An 18548-nucleotide genomic window follows, 5' to 3' on the forward strand; every position below is an offset into this window, starting at 1 on the left:
AAATTTCGAGTGAGTGAAAATATCAGATCGTTCGCGTCGCGCGACCCGTTTTTAATCTGTGTTGTTCGCTCCTCTGACAAATTAATGTTGTCGAATTCGACGAATTCCACACCGCGACCCGAGCCCCGATAACGTGTAATTATTATTATTATTATTCCTCTCCCTCCCCACGAATGTGACTTTTACCGTTCGTTGTCGTCGAACGCAGCGAGTTCGTCGTACCAGTGTGCGCTGTTCATAATAATAATAATAATAATAACAACATGTAGTGTTATTAGTGTATTCGATTATTTATTCTTTTCTCCTCGGTCGGACCAGAGCACCATACGCGACACGCAGCAATCGTCTTTATTATTATTATTATTATTATTATTATTTTGTTTTGTTCCGTCCGTCGTTCGCGCTTCAATCGCTGTTGTTGTTTGACCGCGATTACACTCGCGCACACACACATACACACATACGCACGCACAGACGTAAGTACGTAACCTCGCGTCACAATCGTAGTACACACGCACGCTATTGTCATCGTTGTTGCTGTTATTGTTGTTGTCTTCGTTATATTATTATGTTATTATCATCGTCGTTGTCGACGTACATTTCGTTCGTGCGCCGTTCAACAAGTCGTTGGACTTTTTATTGATCGTTTCGTCGAACTCTTATCGACCGCTGATGTAACGCAATAATTATTATTAGTAGAGGCACCTTATAATACTTGTGCAGTTGTGCGCCCAGTCGACGATACCCGTGTGTCTGGTGTGCATATCATTACGACGGCGATGTGCGATCGGACAGCGTTTGTTTATTTCTGGTAACATCTCTCAGGTAATAATAATGTAATACGTACCGATCGATGTTATCGTAGGATTTTTGTTTTTTTCTGTCCCCAAACTGCTCTGGTCACTTTTGTCAAACTCGATATTTTCGTAGATTGCCATTCGTTCAGTCTCGATTATAGAATGCATAATAATTCCATGTGTAGGTATTTAGGTATTTTTTTATTATTATAATACACTAGTTCACATTTGTATTTCGTAGTCTGACTATCTTGTGTGTAGCATAGTAAAACATTCACGATTTGTCCATAAGATTAATTATCACCAAAACTTTTCTATACTTGCCTAATATTATTATGATTTTGTTTCAGTCTTGTCCAGTAAATTGTTCATAATGATTAGGTTAAATTGAGGTTATTTCATAAAATAACTATTTAATAATAATTATGTGTAGGTATAAAAATGAATAACTAATTTTATATTTTTTTTCAGATCTGTATTAATTTTATTCTAGAAGTCTATGATTAACAACATAATCAAACAATATGAATATTGATAATGTTCAAATAGAATTGGACAACATGAATATTGATTGTGTAAATACTAAAAAAGACAATATGAATATTGATTACATAATTACCAAATCAGACGATATGAATATTGATTGTGCAATAACTGAATCAGACAATATGAATATTGATGGTACACAAACAGAAAGCATACCACCCAGTAAGAAGTAAGTTATTTTTCATTCATTAATAATTACATATTGCATCTAATATATCAAGAAAAAAGTTTGATCAATTAGTTTTATTTTTAATTTTTTTAATTAAATCAAGTCTATATTACTGTAAGTAACAGTTATTTATTAAACTTACAGCCAAGTTAAGATTTTCATCAATTATTTTATAAAAACAAGAATTGCATGATAAATATTATTTTAAAAATTATTTATTTAGAAATAGTGTATATTTATTTTAATTTAGTGTATTTCATACTAACTGGATTTTAATATGGCATGAAATAACATTTTATTAAAATATTTAAACTGTACTTTGTTTTGCAATACTAAATAAATATCAACAACTTGTAGCTAGTTGTGTAATTGTGGATATACAGAATATGAATTATAAAATCCTTTCCAATGCTAATATATACAATTGTATTTCCCTTTAAATATTATTGATGATTGTTTTTTTTTCTTAAATAAAATTAAATAATAAAATTCAGAATGCATTAAAAATTCTATTGATAACTGTGCCAAATGATCTATTAAGTAACAGTATCTGAGTAACTATGGGACATCGAACAACTGATAACTGGAGTCAACAATTGATAAGTAAAGCTGAATTTTAATGCAATGTCATTTTTATTCTGATAATTTAAAACCTAAGTGGAAAGTGTGTTTTAAGAAAGTTGATTATTTTAATATATATTATTTTTTGACAATTTCAAGTGTTTAGAATATTACTCAATTACAATATCTACAATATTATAACAATATATTATGTTCGAAAAAATTTCTTAAAAGTATTAGCTCGACTTAATTTTTTTTGTATACTACATAGTATGTATAAAATTTTATTTTATCAATTGTAAACAAACTACACAAACATATGGTTTTATAAATTAGATAACTATTTGTGTTTATAAATATTTAATTTTTGTCGATATAAATTATGTAACAAGTAAATAAATACTCTTATTATTACATTAACTAATAGTAGTTTTGAAAATTCTAAATAGTGACAGTTATATTGAAAATTGTTTAGAATCTAGTTTATAAATTATAAATAACTAATATGTTATTTTATTTTTTTCAAAAGAAATTAGAATAAAAAATCATGATCATCAAAAGATCTAAAATTATACCAATATTCCCTTATTTAAGTACCTATTTAAAATTAAAATTATATTTACTATAAAAACAATAAGTTTAAACTACATTATTAATTGATGGGTATGAATGGAGACTTAACCTTTTAAACATGATAGAATTAAGGTTTATTGTAGTTTATATCTAAAATACTATTTAACATCTATACTGCTATTACCTGTGTTTTAAAATTTTCCATTACCTAGATTTAAAATTACATTAAAAATCTCATTAAAAATTATGTTAAATATTATTATTATTATTTTTAGCCTCACATCATGGGACACTAAGTGTAAGTCTCTTTTGATTATTGGAAATTTATTAAGGGTTTTACAATTCTCATTTATTTTATTATTCATAAATTTATTTATTTAAAAGATAAATATAACATATAACAAATAGCTGCTTTCGTAAGACTATTAATTCCATTGGATTTAAAAAAAAAATCTAAGGATCTTGCTGAAAATCCTTGTTCTGTGCTAAATTAAGTCCATCTGCCATGAGCGCAATGCAAGGTTTGAGCAATATTACACTTTGTATCAATTTCATGGTTTTCTCTCTCACTACCATGATTTCTTACGAGTGTGAGCTGAATTTTATATATTTATAGAAAGAAAGTTATTGTTTTACTTTTTTTTTCCATCTTAATCACATATTATTCAACCCATGCCCTAAAATATTCAAATTTTCGTACTACACACATAGTCTCAAATTGGTCAAATCGAAATAAAAAATCAATGTTAAAAAAAACTAGCACTAATGCTTATGGATTTTTTTCTTCATCCAATAACACTTATTATAAATTTACTCAAAAAAAAAAAAAATTGATATAATTTAATTATGTTTGAAATTAATTAATTAATTAATTATGTTTTAAATATGTTTTTAACATATTTTATTTCAACCTTTTAGTTTTAAACCAATGGCCTTTAAATAGTGTAGTAAAATTTTATCAAAATAAAGGAACTTTTAAAAACAAATATTTTTAAATACTAACTTTATTAGAACATTATACAAGTATTAACTTCTGAAAAATTTTAGTTTCTTTGACGTTTAGCTTCGGGAAAAACACCTTCATAGTATTCTTGTTGTGTGGCCTTAGTATGTTTTTTTAGTATGTTTATCTTTTTTATTTAACCATATTAATACAGCTGGTTGCGGATTGAAATTATTGACTGTAACCATATTAAATTGAATATAAAGAGAATTTTTTATAGTATCTGGTGATAAAGAACTTCTTGAGGTTTTCATAATGTAACAGGAAATTAACCATTCTACTTCTGCAGAATGAAGTTTAGCGACAAATATTTTAAACATTATTGTTTACTGTGTACTAACAGTGTGTATGTGTAGAATATACTAGTTAGATAATTATTAAAATGTGAAGCTATTAAATTAAACATAATATTATAAAGATTTAAATTGTGTACTACACACAATTTTAGGGACTGATTCAACCTAACCTAACCATATTCATTCATACATATATTACTATAAAGAGTAAAAAGAAATGAATATTTTCTTTAAAAATCAACTTATTCATACAATTTACACTGCTTAAACAAAATAACTTAAGAGGACGCCATACCCACATGCGAAAAATATTTTTGAGGACACATGCGTTGTCTCTGTCTTGCTAACGTACATCATAACAAATTTTTGTTCAGCAGATTACATTTTGTGATGTTAGTTTTAATATTAGAGTAAATTTACCTTAAAGGTAAGGATATTATCTAGACAATGACATATGCTTTTTTTGATATTATCATTTTAAAGTGAGTTATGAACATTTTTAAGTTGTAATATTTTACATAGCTATAACTCACTTTAAAATAATAATATCAATAGAATCATATGTCATTGTCTAGATTATATTCTTACCTTTAAATTTGATAATAGGTAAATTTATTGTAATATTAAAACTAACATCACAAAAAGTATTCTGCTAATCAAAAATTTGTTATGATGTATGTTAGTAAGACAGAGACAACACATGCGAGTATGACGTCCTCTTAAGTTTTCACATAATACAATCCACTCCACTTTATTTGGATACATCAGTTGTGTTATTTGGTGCCGATAACTCTAAATAAATAAAAATAGAACACAAATTTGTTGATGACTGTATTTTTTGTATTTTTATGATCACAAATTATTAATTGATGCATACATAACATAGAAATTATTTGTTAATATCAAAAGAAAAACATGATATTTTACACTATTTAATTATAAAAGCATAAAATATATTTTTTTATCTCTTCAAAAATATCAATAATAGTTAGTTTCATACTTATTATCTTATTATTGATTATTGACAAATGTAGTCTGAACAAATGTCCAGAGCACTTAAGGGGTTACCCTCATTACCTTGTTGAGGAAAAAATATTTTCAATATTTCCAAAGATTTAAATTTGCAATTAAATACAATAATTTAATTTGATTATGAAAATATTATCGGATAATATTGATCATAATTAATGCATTATATTAAATAAAAATGTTTCTATTATCCGAAATTATGGGCTGAGCCAGATAAGCGGCAAATATATTTATACTACAACCATACATTTGAATATTGTTAAAATTGTAATACAATTGTATTTATTATCCTGGTGTCTGTGGAATCAACTGTATATAAACTTGTTTATCTATTAATTGAATGCTGTACAAAAATACTACAAAATCATTATGAATTATCTTTTTTTTTTCTTTTTTACTTATTTGCTATTTTTCATAAATCATAAAAAAATAATTTTTGTAATAGAAAATAACTTGATGTTGTAATTGAATAATTTTGTCATGCTGTCACTATTTGATAGTAGTTAATAGGTACCTCTTTAAAATAGAATTTTGTAAAAAATAAACATCACTGATTAATAATAATAGCTAATGATAATACAATGACTAATAATACAACTGCTTTTATAATTATTAGGCAACTATTAAGTATTATTTTAATAATGTAATTTTTTTTTTTTTTAGATCCCCTGAACCTGAATCCATAGATCTTTTTAAGCAACTTCCACTCGAAATCATCACTAAAATTGTCCTACATTTGAGTTTCAATGATGTACTGAACTTGAAATCTGTTAGTAAGATTTGGAGATGTTTATATGTAAACCAAAATGAGATTTGGGCCAATGTATGTGAGAATTTCAATATACGAGTCATTGATTATAGCCGGTGTCTTCATGATAGGTCGAGACATGATTCAGATTGCAAAGGATATGCTGAAGCATCATCAGAAAAATTATTTGGGCCTTTATGCGATTATTGGTTAGCATTTAATCATTATATAATGATAGTAAAGAATATAAAAAACAATGATTTTCCAACCATTTATATACCTCGTCAGCGTGTTGAACAGTCATATTGTACTGATGATTATATAGTCAATATAAATTGCTACAACAAACAACCACTTCAAGTAATTGTTTTAAATGGCGCAAATAATCCCATCACAAAAAAATGTTTGAAAATATTTGATAAATTAAAAGAATTAATTAAAACAAAACTATATCCTCTCAAAGTAATTGGTAACAAAAGGTACTTGGTATTTGAAATTTGTTCAATTATATTTGTTTATTCAATTGAAAAAACTGAATTCACCCCACGCTTTTTTAAAGTGATACAGAAATCTGTTGATTATGGCTTGAATAAAGATGATTTTGACGCAAAGTTCTTAAATGACCATCGAGATACTAAATTTGATTTATATGATCATAAGCTAGCAATGGTACACCCAACTACTGGTACATTATTTGTGACTGATTTGAGTACAGGAAATACATATAAAGAACTGAAATTTAGTTCAAGAGGATGCATTGTTGATAGCATGAAATGCTCAGATTATAGACTCATGATTGGAATCACAAAAATGGTAAATTTATTAATTATATTAATTATTAGTAGTAAATATATAACTTATTTCAAAAATCTGGATTAGTTAATAAATTGTACTGTCAGTCTGCAAGTGTCTGTCAGTCTAATCGTAAATACATTTTCTTACAATTAAAATCCATAGTAAATTCCAATAAATTAAAAAATTGAATTCAGGAAAATTTTCATAGAACAATTATTTAACTCTACAACTGTAACTTACTTATAACTACATATATAAGTTTAGTAGGTAAAATTTTATGTTAAGTACAGCATCATAATTATTTACTACTTAAATCATATACTATAGAATTTAAATATTAAATATTGATTACATATTTACATATCATAATTGGCTTACAAAAGAAACAAATTTACATTTATTATGTTTTACTTTTCAGAAGAAAAAAGGAATGAAACCAGAACATTTGGCAATTGTTTATCACATGAAAGGATGTACACAAGACAATAGATTAAAAATACCCTTGTTAGGACCTGTTTCTCAATTCAAAGTGACCAGTAATTGTATTGGTGTAGAAAACACAGGTTCTGCAACTCCGTTTATTACAAAGATAGATTCATACTTAAAAGTATTTTGGCTTGAATGCGATACATTTTCATTTGACTGTACTAGAAAGTTTATTTATTATAATATTGATCAAAGTATATTTCAGTATGACCTTTTAAAGTCCATGCTATCCAAATTTGAAGTGGTACAAAAAATAGCTATTAATGCAATATCAAATCTTTTACCTCTAACACCTATAAATGATAGATATTTATTAGTTCGATCGACGTATCCAAATTCTTATGACATATTTGATGTCAAAGACCGTATTTCTGTTAGGTCTATACAATTACATGCAGGGTATTCATTAGTTCATGTGGGTAAACTATCTATAATGTTCTCTAATGCCAAAGAATTTATGGTAATTGCATTTAATTAATTGTTTAATTTTTTTTGTACAACAGTTTTTTTTTTTTTTATATATATATATTTATCATTATGATTATTACTTTTAACTCCATTACATTGCAATATTAATTGCAAAATTTTATTTGTTAATTATTTATGAGTTTAAAAAAAAAACATATTTTTGAAATTATTTATAAACTAACTGAAGGCTATTTGTTAAGAAATTGGGTTAACTTACTATGATTGTGTTCAAGAGGATAATATATTCATTTGTAGCATAATATTTATATAACATTTTTTTTATTATTTGATTTATTTTGAGTTTAGTTTTGATTTTATTTTATTTTTCTTATATTTTTTGTTATATGTTTTAATTTAAAATTTTATTTGGATTGTAATTTTTTTTTCGATAATTAATCTATTATTTTTTTCATTTTTTCATTAAAAAAAAAATTGCATTTTATTAACATTAAATTTACCATACAAAAATTAATTAAAAACAATTAATGTTTGTTATAAAAAATGTATTTATTACAAAAATAATTGTTGATACTTAATTGTTGTATAAGGTTTATTTGAAAATTGATTGTTTGAATATATAATTTAAGTTTATATATATTTTAATAATTAGGTATAATACTATATTAGTATGAAGTTGTTAAGTAATTAATTTAGTATTAATATAAACTTGTCGTTTAATATGAATAAAAGATTTAATTTCACATCTAATACTTTAATAATTATTTTTCAAATATTCACTGAAAATCTTGCTCATTTTTAAATGTTGCTGAATAATATAATATTATGATTGATTTCATAATAAATAATATATTATAAAGCACTTCTTACAGAATACATATAAGTGCTAGTAATGATAAAAATTCAAACATATTATCACAAAGTGGTTAAAAATTGAAATTCCTGAAGTGGCTGAAGTAAGAAACAATCATTCAACACTTTATATATTTTTAGTTTGTTTTTTTTTATTATTAAAAACTACAAACATAATATAATATATAGTACATGATATATAAATGTATAATGGTTTTATTTTTATAACACCCGAAATTAATATATGACAAATAAATAAATATTATGCATTTAGAACTTCATTATTATATGAGTAATACGAGTTCATTAATTATTTAGTACGTTGATGGTGATAATAATAATAATAATAATAATGATGATAAATAACTAATTCTAATACCGAATCGTATGTACATGTAATATTATAACCTATAAGTACACCAGTTTGTTAAAATGGCAAGTGTAATGTTAAAAAAAAAAATAATAATAATAAAATTATTGAGCTTAACATTTTTGTACGCTATAAACTATCCATCGATACTAAAATTTACTACGACAGCGCGCAGGGCAAGTCGACGATTGCGTTGCGCGTGGATTCAGTCTAATGATGTGTTGAAACAAATATGCAAATAATTTGTGAATCGACGACGCGAGTGAGCGACTGTTAATGATATTATTAGGAGGGTGCTGCCTATTTTAAACGAAAGGAAATGTAAAGTACTAAACGCGTTGGTTTTTAAAACATCCGCGTGAACGGACTTGTGTTAAATGAACGAGAGTGATCCTATATTTAATTAAGTCTAAAATGCTAAATGGGAATGTTGAGCTTAACGGTGTGTACGCGTATGTGTGATGAACGATGTGATCGATGACCGCGAGATGACGGATAAATAATGATTATTAAAACAATAATAATAATGCGCCCTCGAAGAAATCTCATCGGTTACGACGCGACTCTGTGTCGCCTCCTACGGCGGCGGTGGCGGCAGTCGGCGCTTCCGTCTCGCGTATGGACTTCTTCACGAACGACGTTCTGATGTTGTTGAATGGCATTTCGACGGCTAAGGTAAGCGCCACGGACACCAGGACGATGGCCAGGATCTCCTTGATGTTAACCTGTGTGGTAAAAAACGCACGTCGTTGATGAAATATTAGGTACAATATAATAATATAGATACCTAAATTGTATAATTATCGATGGTGGGGCGGTTTTTAAGTGGTGGACCATATGCACCTTGGAATTTAAAATTTGTACTTAATGTACTATTAACTTATTAAAAGTTAATAATAAGTAAGATTAAAACTTATTATTGACGATTTCATTTTTCAGTTTGTAAAAATATTATATAACGATTTTCAACGTAATTTTAGTTAATAATAATTAAATCGATAAAAAGTGAAAAATTACACATAAAAAAATGAATCGTTATGAATTATTATAAAATGTTATCAATAGGTGGTAGCGTAATGTGTAAACCAGACTGCGGTAAGACGGTAGGTATTAGGCATCTTCATTAAACTAAGACCTAAGTTTTTGATCATTTTTTAAAGATTTTTTGCTAACCATGCTAATCATGTCAAGAGCATTTAAATTCGTAGTACTTAGTCTTGTATATTATATAGTATAATATAGGTACTAAGTAGGTGTACCTATACTATATATACTACCTAGCTATATCTAATAAGTACGCTGCGTCGCTGCACACTTATGCCAAGATTTTCTGGGTTGGACCTTGCGAATAAATCTTATTATAGCCGCGAAATTTTGTCGAGACCGATTATAATATCGTTATAAACGATACTGCAGTTGCTGTGTATATTTGGGTAAATATTAGCATACAGTGTGTACAATATATCACTCGATGTATACGTTACAATACCACCTACCCGCGACGGTATTGTATTGGAACGATTTAGTCGGTACCTATAAGTTATTTAAGTGTGCCCGTAGGTCTGTATTTTGATCGATTTTACGCAATGGTCGACTTTATATTATTCACAAATCGCAATAATAATAATAATTAGTGTCCAGACGCAAAACTGATGTATAAGTCGCGATCGTCATAAATATAATATGAAACCTTACTTTGCATATATATTATACATATACATATTGTATACACAATACACATTGTGGTGCGCACAAAACTGTCGTTTTTTTTTATCATTATTACCTATTGTTGTTCATTGTTGCTTTGTACCCAAATTACAAATACATAAATGTATAATGTTGTTGTCAATGAAAATTTGGAAATAAATCGGGGATTTTTTTCCGTTTAAAATTAAATTATTGATGTAGGTAGTAGGTGCATATAACATTATGAGAAATTTATGCGAATATATAATATTCTCGCGTCTGGTCGAGCATGCAAAACTGGCTATTGTCAATTTAAAATATTCAGACTTTTTGGATCGAATAGATGTCTTGTTTAGTACAAATGTTGATATTGCAGTCACTCTTTAACCGTTATAAGTTATACTACACAAATCTGACTTGATGTCACAATTTAAACTATTTAATTATAAAATAATACCTATTCTATTAGTTATAAATATTTCTTTCTTGTTTACTTGAGTGGCTTTTTATTATTTTTTATTTTTTTCCAAAGTACTAGGTAAAGTTAAGTGTTTAAATGTAATTGCTATAATTATTTTGTGATATTGTATTTAAAAATATACAAAATAAATAAATGCCAGAGTATTCTGGTTTGCCGGATTTTATGGAGACTTTTCTATTATTTTTTCTCGACAAAATTAAAAAATTTACTTAATTGTAATAGGCACATACAATTATTTGTACGATTAGACGAATTCCAACACTGAATAGCTCTTACAGTGTCTAACTATTTAGAAATATTTGAAACATATTTTTAATGTAGGTATTTTATATTTGTATTTGTAAATACTTTTATATTCCAGTATTTACTATTTAAGCATATAACTAAAAATAATATTTTTAACAAGTACCTATAAACAAGAAAAGTTTGGTAGGTACCTATACGCTATCTTAATTTTTTATGGTAAGCTTAATAAACTTTTATTTTTTTCTATTATTATTTATCGATTCAAGTTTTTTGAATAAATAAACAACGTTTGATTACTTTTGGAGATATGATGAGGTGCAGATTAAAACATAACTGTAAGTTCCCTTTCTACGATACCTATATTATAGTACCTAATCACATAAATATCCTGTTGTTTTTATATCAGTTGTATGCCTTTTTATAACTCACTAACAAAGAAATGTACCTACCTATATATCACTACACGAATTACTCATTTTTTCGACGACGAAAGTTTAAACGCATAAACGAATATCAAACAAGTAAGGTGTCTAATGCATAGATGATGGGAGTAAATGTAAATCAGGCTAGTAAACTAGATAACTATTTTGAGTACATAAAATATATTATACTTACAATCAATCCAAAACTGTATTCCAACGCTGAACGATGGCTTCCGACGTTGTAGAAAAATACAGGAAATTGTGTCAAGTAGAACGTGTAAGACAACCGTGTGCACACGATAAATCCTTTCCATGAAAACATCGACGATACGACACCTAAAATAAATATATGATAATAATAAAATACGAGTGAAATGCGATGAATGCGATGAAATGATTATAAACAATAACCATTTGTAAATTAAACATCTAAGTATGTGTAGGTACCTATAAGCATAGACACGGGGAAAAACTTAAATAATACGAACCTGTCAATAAATAATCTGATATACTTTCGGGGCTTCGGGCTGTGCTACTATATAGTCTATAGATGTAAACCCCAAAAGGAAAATTAATAACTATCTGTATTATATAAATACCTCAAATACAAGTCATAACTATAGTTCATTTTATTTGGACGAAAATTGAGATAAATGTTTGAAATATCACTAATTAATACGAATTTCTTGTCATCTGTTGTAGGTTGGGTAATTTATTTTCAAGTTGTCTCAGCCAAATTCACATAACGAAAGTATGACGTGTCTGCAGTTTAATTTATTAAAAGAACATTTATTAATTATAATTTATAAATGATTAATGCGGATAATAATTACGTATTGTTCTATATAATTATTTATACATATATAGAATAATATGTCAAAATACAAAGGGCAACGTTAAAAAATTAAAAAATATAAAATTAACAAAAGATGGAAAGAGGAAAGAGACAATAATTATTATTCATGGCTATCCATTTTTTAATTAAAATAGTTACTAATTTGGAATTACAATAACAAAAAACATTTTATATATATATATATATATATATTTTTTTTTTTAACCGCTTTTATTATTTGATTCTAAAAATTTTATTGGTTAGGAACGTAAAATACTCAAAGAGATAAAGTTGATACAAAAATAGCTAGTATGTAAGTCTGCGCAACCTAATTATTTCAAAGTTTCAAACTCAAAAAAAAAAATATTTAAAATGAACAAAACGAATAGGTAGTTATCAGTTGGATACTACCGATAGCAAAATAATTACTGAAAATTTTGAAGTCAAATGAGAATTACATCACTATTTGAAAAACCGAGTTCAAATATATTAATTTGTAACGAAATTATTTATTAGGCCATTTGGGTTACGTATATTTTTATAAACCCACAACCGAATCGAATATAATAGGTACTTTAGTCGAATAAAATAAATATAAAAATATATGTGGAAAAAATAGCACAAGGTAGTTTGGTTACGAATAAATATATGTTTTCTGACTCATTACAGCCCACAGGCTGTTATAAACAAACGAGCGACGAACATGATAGGTACTAATTTAAAGAAACATAAACGTTCGATTTATACGGCTATTGTTTAAGTCGATATTTATGTTTTCAAAAACTGTGTTATGTTTAATTATCTTGTAAAATAGTGTTATTTCTAATAATAGTTCTATGTATTTTTTACAAAAATTGTATAAATATTACTATGTTAGGTATACATCAAAATATTTAATCAACCAAAGTATTCTGATGCAACTGATTGACGATTGTGAAATTAAAGATAATATATAGATTATCATAAAAAAAAAAACTGCAATAATAAAAAATAGTATCCAAATTTTGAAAATACAAATAGCCACTTATGACATTATATTATTATTATTATTAGTTATAGGTACACAGCGGGTTATTTATTTAGAAGTGAATCCTATTATTGGTATTTTCAGAAGTATTACACGTATTTTGTTTTTACTTCTATCAGTCCTATCTCATTATTATGTTTGTAGGCAAAACCACCATTAAACATTCTTGATGTACTTTGATACACGTTTAATTTTATAATTTGAAGAAAATTCAGCGATCAATCCTGATGTACTGATGTACATGGTATACACACAATACTGAGTGCTAAAAACCTAGTGTTTCAAACACGAATTGTGAAGCGACGAGATGGTGTATACTGGGAAATGGGAATAAATGGGAGTAATGCACTTCCCACTAGTCTAAACTTTTAAAGATCAATGAATAAACAATTACTTTAATAAAAAATTCTTTTGACTTTCTTTACACATTCTGTGTATGACGTGTGCGACGTTGTTCGTTGGTTTTCATATATAGAAGAAAAAAATGATCATTAAATATACTTTCGTATTTCCTATATAATACTGGAGTCTGGAGATTCGTTGGAAACATGGCTATAGGTACAAAAATAAAAATGAAAAGTTGTACTTAAAAATCTCGAAACATTTTTTTGGGATTATTTTTCAAACTGTTTTAATTGTAAAAATACAAAATGATTGAAGATATAAAGTATCGGTTACGTTATATAATTTCCTTGTACATGGGCCACGAGAGTTTTCCATGTGGCCAGGAATTATAATTTTATCATTTGTTATGGTAGTCTTACACTTCCATTTTATATTTCATGAAAATTACTAGTGAACTAAATAATTTTGGCGATTATGCCAGTACCCGCCCTTGGCTGCGCATATTATAGAACTTTACCTAGCTGCAGTGCCACAATAATTATTTATTCAAACAATAACGTACCTCCATTGCCCGTGTACGAAACAAATATTATCCAACTGAAAAATATACACCAATATATTGGTGCGAAAGCCGCATAATTGGCGGCATCGCTGGCGTTATACACATAATCGATGTCACCCATTTTAGCCGGGTGTATAAATGCTTCATAGAAGAATCCAATAGCGATGATCCATCCCAACTTGAGGTGGCCCTAAACGAAAGAAAATCGTTAAAATATTATTTTTTGTTATTTTGTTTCTGATAAAAATAATAATACATCTGCGATCTACCTGTTATAGTACAAAAAAATATCTATGTTTAATAATTCGGACTTTGTAAAACTTTTATTTAAAATAATAAAATGTAATTGCACTTCGCAAAAAAATAAGTATTATAAGTATTTTTATTACATCATTTAATAAAAATTAACACGTTTACCTTCACACACATTTTTTTAGGTATATTCATTCCTCGGCATAGTGTACGAAATTAAAATTATTAAATCAAAAACAAAAATAGGTATAAATGTATAATATTACTTTATGTTATTACAATAGATCGCTGACCAAGATGTGCGACAAATGTATTTTTATTAATGTAGTTATTAATACCAAAAAAGTTGCAATGGTCAATAGTAATACTATAGTATGACAGTATTAATATTTTCATTACTATTACAATAAATTTGTAGAAAAATGTAGTATTTTTACATTTTACTTACTGTAAAACATAGCTTCTCTAACACAAAGTTTGAACTAGATATGTACTAACGAATTCAATATTAAAACTTTTATTTAAGAACTGTTGGTACCTTTGATCTATTATGTCTTTTTTTAACATTTTTAAGACATTTTTTATTACTTTTATTAATATTTTTCATAATTTTCGCCATTTAAAACTATTTGTATACATTTTATAAATTATTTTTTTAATTTTTGTCTTAAAAATATAGTACTTGATAATTTTTTATTAAATTCAAAATATTTCACATTTTTATTTTATTTAAATTATGATTCTAAGTGTATTTTTAAGGTGTATTAATTATTAATATATTAAATTCACAGCCTTATTCATCAGTCATTACTCTCATCATTATAGACTATAGTACCCATTGACACTAATTTCAAATTCTATAATATATATTTTTACTCATATTCTATACATTATCTTAACAAATGCAGAATGCAGAAATGATGGAAATTGGTTTTATAAAGTGTATATCGTTTGAAAAAAAAATAAAGTTATATTTTGATGACCAGTTACCGCCATACAGGTATAGGTAGGTAATTTAGGTGCATTATAATCTAAGCGATCACTACAACACGGCGATCAACATGCCGAGTATATTATCATTTATTATAAAATATGATTACCTATATAAAAAAAAAATAATCATACTTACGCTTTTCAATGGGTAATTTCTTCCTACGTAGCGCAGGCAATAACCCAATAGAATTCCCATGATGTACACAGTCAACCTGTGAGTGGGCAATATGTATGAATAATCGGCGGTGTCGTACATTTGCGAAACCCTGTGGACGCGACGAAAAAATAGTTATGTATTATTATAGATATTATTATAATATTTATCTACTTATTCTACGCTATATAACACTCAGAGCTGTGCCTATAAGCGAAGGAGAGAAATAGTTTCAGTGGAACGAAAAAGTCTGCACAAAGTGTTGGGATACCAAATTAAAATATATATTACATTTACTTTTGTATTTACTATTTTTTTTTTAGCTGTGATGTACGATTAAGTGTATATAAAACATAAGCTTTTCTAAAAATACGATTACCTTAGGGTGCTAATGATAGTTAGGCACAGTACTGACTATATTATGAGATAGTATTATTTTTAATATACTTAATAGGTTTTTGAAAATATACATATATTAGACTTGGCACCTGGGATTTGTTTGAAATTCGAAATGTATTAACAAAAATGTATTTTATAAATAATTTGTAATTTGTTCGAATTAACTTAATTGTTTTTTTTTTTTTTTGGATTATCTTGAACTTTATTTTTGTTTAAGTTTTTTCTTCAAAGTTTACAATAATATTATATTCCTGCGACTACCTATAGGCTATAATACGGTGTTTAATAGAGTAATTGAAGAGCAGTAGGAAAGTTAATTAATTTTATATGTAAAAAAAGCATTAGTTCATTTTTTAGCACCTTACTAACTTAACAAAAAAGGATAATTTTAAGAAAATTATTGATAACATGAACTAGTTTATGTTTTGAATTAACTTTCCAAAGTTTGATTATATTTTATTGAAAACATTGTTCGTAAGTGGTTCATTGAGTTCATTCCTTCCCAATATTTTACTAAATAACATTTTCTTTCTCACAAAATTCAGCTCTTCAGATATTGATGTCTTGATGATCCATCTCTTCTCTCACTAGTTAATTAAAGTGCCTTCACGCTTTACTCATAGTTAAACTATTTTTCATATCCCTCTCTACTCAACCAATTATATGTTTAATGAGCTGATTAATCGTTTAATGAAACTAGCAAATGAGAATCTTTCTTTCCTTAACATATAAATTCGTAAACATCGTATACCTAATAATTATATTATAACAATAGCAAAAAGCATATTAATAAATATAAAATAATATGCATTATTTACGAGCTGCCAAAATTGATAAACAAGTTCAATTTTTTCGTTAACGTCACGTAGTAACGAAGTCCTGTTGAGATCGTCGCCAGCCCTACGAGCGCCACCATGCTTTTTCTAGGCCACTTCCACAGTGTCCACACAAGCAGCGGAGATATCATGAATAGCTGCGAGTCAATTCCAATATGATGTGTATGGGACAAACACTGTAAAATTCACATTAAATATGTTACATTAAAAGTATACGTGTATGCATATGTTAATATTATAAGTTATAAATGTTATACTTATATATATGCTGCAATTACTATACACATATAGAGCGAAGGGGATTGATATTACCTTAAATATAACCCTCCCCTATAAGAAAAAATATTTTAATGTTCACATGACAATAATATTGTCTATATCTGTGGTTCTAAGCCATTCTGGTGTGTCCGTAGTGTCTGTAAAAACATTTTTTTCAGATTTTGATGTTATTTATAATACTCTCTGATCTTAATGATTTGTGTGCATGTGTGCTGTCATTTATTTTGATTTAAATTTAAGTGTCGTATTGGAAATATTGTCGAGAATTGCTGGTTTGTATAAAAATATATATATAATACGTATTCGTATTTATAGTCTACACCCCTACTTTGGAAAATATTAATTTTGAGTTAGAATTATGTTATAATTTTCAAGAAAATAATATTACAACACACACATATATATATATATATAAATTGTTTAATAGTTATTTGAAAAATAAGATATATTTTAAGAAGAGTAAAATGTATGTTCAATTTTAGAAAAACTAAACCTACACTTTTCTTTAAATCTATACTTTTATTGATTTAACAACATCCGGTATAAGAATAAAACATAAAAGAGTCAGTAAACTTTTAAATAATTAGAGCAGAAAAGTCATTGCACTATAAATACTTAAATACATTTTAAAATAATTGCATCATAATAGTTACTCATAATAATGTATACTAGTATACTCAATATGAAATGCTTAAATTACGTCGATGAATTATTTATAGTGTTATTTATAAAAAAAATGATATAAATTAGATATTATTTTCCAATATATAATTGAAATACCAATTAGTTAATTATAAAACGTATTTATATAATTATCAGCTATTATGTAATATATAACCATATTTAATAATCAAATCTACCAAAATTTAAAAAAATATTCTGAAATTACTAATGAGTAAATACGAGTACATTAATAAATACACTGCAACATAAAAATAATATTATTTGTTCGTTATTATTTAATCGTTACATGAAACTCATCTATATTTTTTATTATTTATTGACTACTAAATCGATGTTCAATTTTTAAACTTAAGAAAAATATTCTGCTAGGGAATATTAAATGAAAAATGTATGTTGTAATTCAAAAAAGTAAAAACTTTAAGAATAATAAATGATAATAAAAAATACAGATTAGAAATCTAGTAATAATTTCAAATAATAATAAAAAATAAACCATATTTTTTAAGACATATTCAATAATTAAAGCGAGATGGTAAATTATGACTAAGTTAAACTTTTTGTAAAATGCCACGTGTAAGCTATAACGAAAAAAATATAATAAAAACTGCGATAAAACAGATAAGATTCCTACATTATACTAACTGTGATAATTTTTTTCATAATTTGGAGATGTTGCTGATTCCAAACGAAATTTAA

The 18548-nt window shown here is 26.5% G+C and overlaps 2 protein-coding genes across 4 annotated transcripts in view; one reads left to right on the forward strand and one right to left on the reverse strand.

The window, feature by feature from the left end:
* Window positions 1-337: 337 nt before the first annotated feature.
* On the forward strand, window positions 338-8179 carry LOC132927933 (uncharacterized). Of its 3 annotated transcripts, none has more exons than XM_060992501.1 (4): window positions 338-476; window positions 1269-1512; window positions 5638-6535; window positions 6936-8179. In XM_060992501.1, exons 2-4 carry the CDS (start codon window positions 1322-1324, stop codon window positions 7479-7481), a joined length of 1635 nt encoding a protein of 544 aa, XP_060848484.1. In that variant the 5' UTR covers window positions 338-476; window positions 1269-1321; the 3' UTR covers window positions 7482-8179. The 3 variants fall into 3 exon arrangements, with proteins under 3 accessions (XP_060848484.1, XP_060848485.1, XP_060848482.1); XM_060992502.1 differs by having other exon boundaries at window positions 391-480; XM_060992499.1 differs by lacking the exon at window positions 338-476 and adding an exon at window positions 687-825.
* A 228-nt stretch (window positions 8180-8407) lies between these two features.
* LOC132927932 (nose resistant to fluoxetine protein 6-like) overlaps window positions 8408-18548 on the reverse strand; it is a 60103-nt gene continuing 49962 nt past the window's right edge. Inside the window, exons 9-13 of the mRNA XM_060992498.1 lie at window positions 16872-17065; window positions 15637-15766; window positions 14256-14445; window positions 11680-11822; window positions 8408-9376 (exon numbers count right to left, since the gene is read on the reverse strand). Coding sequence (XP_060848481.1) covers window positions 9197-9376; window positions 11680-11822; window positions 14256-14445; window positions 15637-15766; window positions 16872-17065 — 837 coding nt within the window. The 3' untranslated portion in view covers window positions 8408-9196. The remainder of the gene's footprint in view (window positions 9377-11679; window positions 11823-14255; window positions 14446-15636; window positions 15767-16871; window positions 17066-18548) is intronic.

The sequence above is a fragment of the Rhopalosiphum padi genome, chromosome 3 (assembly GCF_020882245.1).
Source record: "Rhopalosiphum padi isolate XX-2018 chromosome 3, ASM2088224v1, whole genome shotgun sequence".
Lineage (NCBI taxonomy): Eukaryota > Metazoa > Arthropoda > Insecta > Hemiptera > Aphididae > Rhopalosiphum > Rhopalosiphum padi.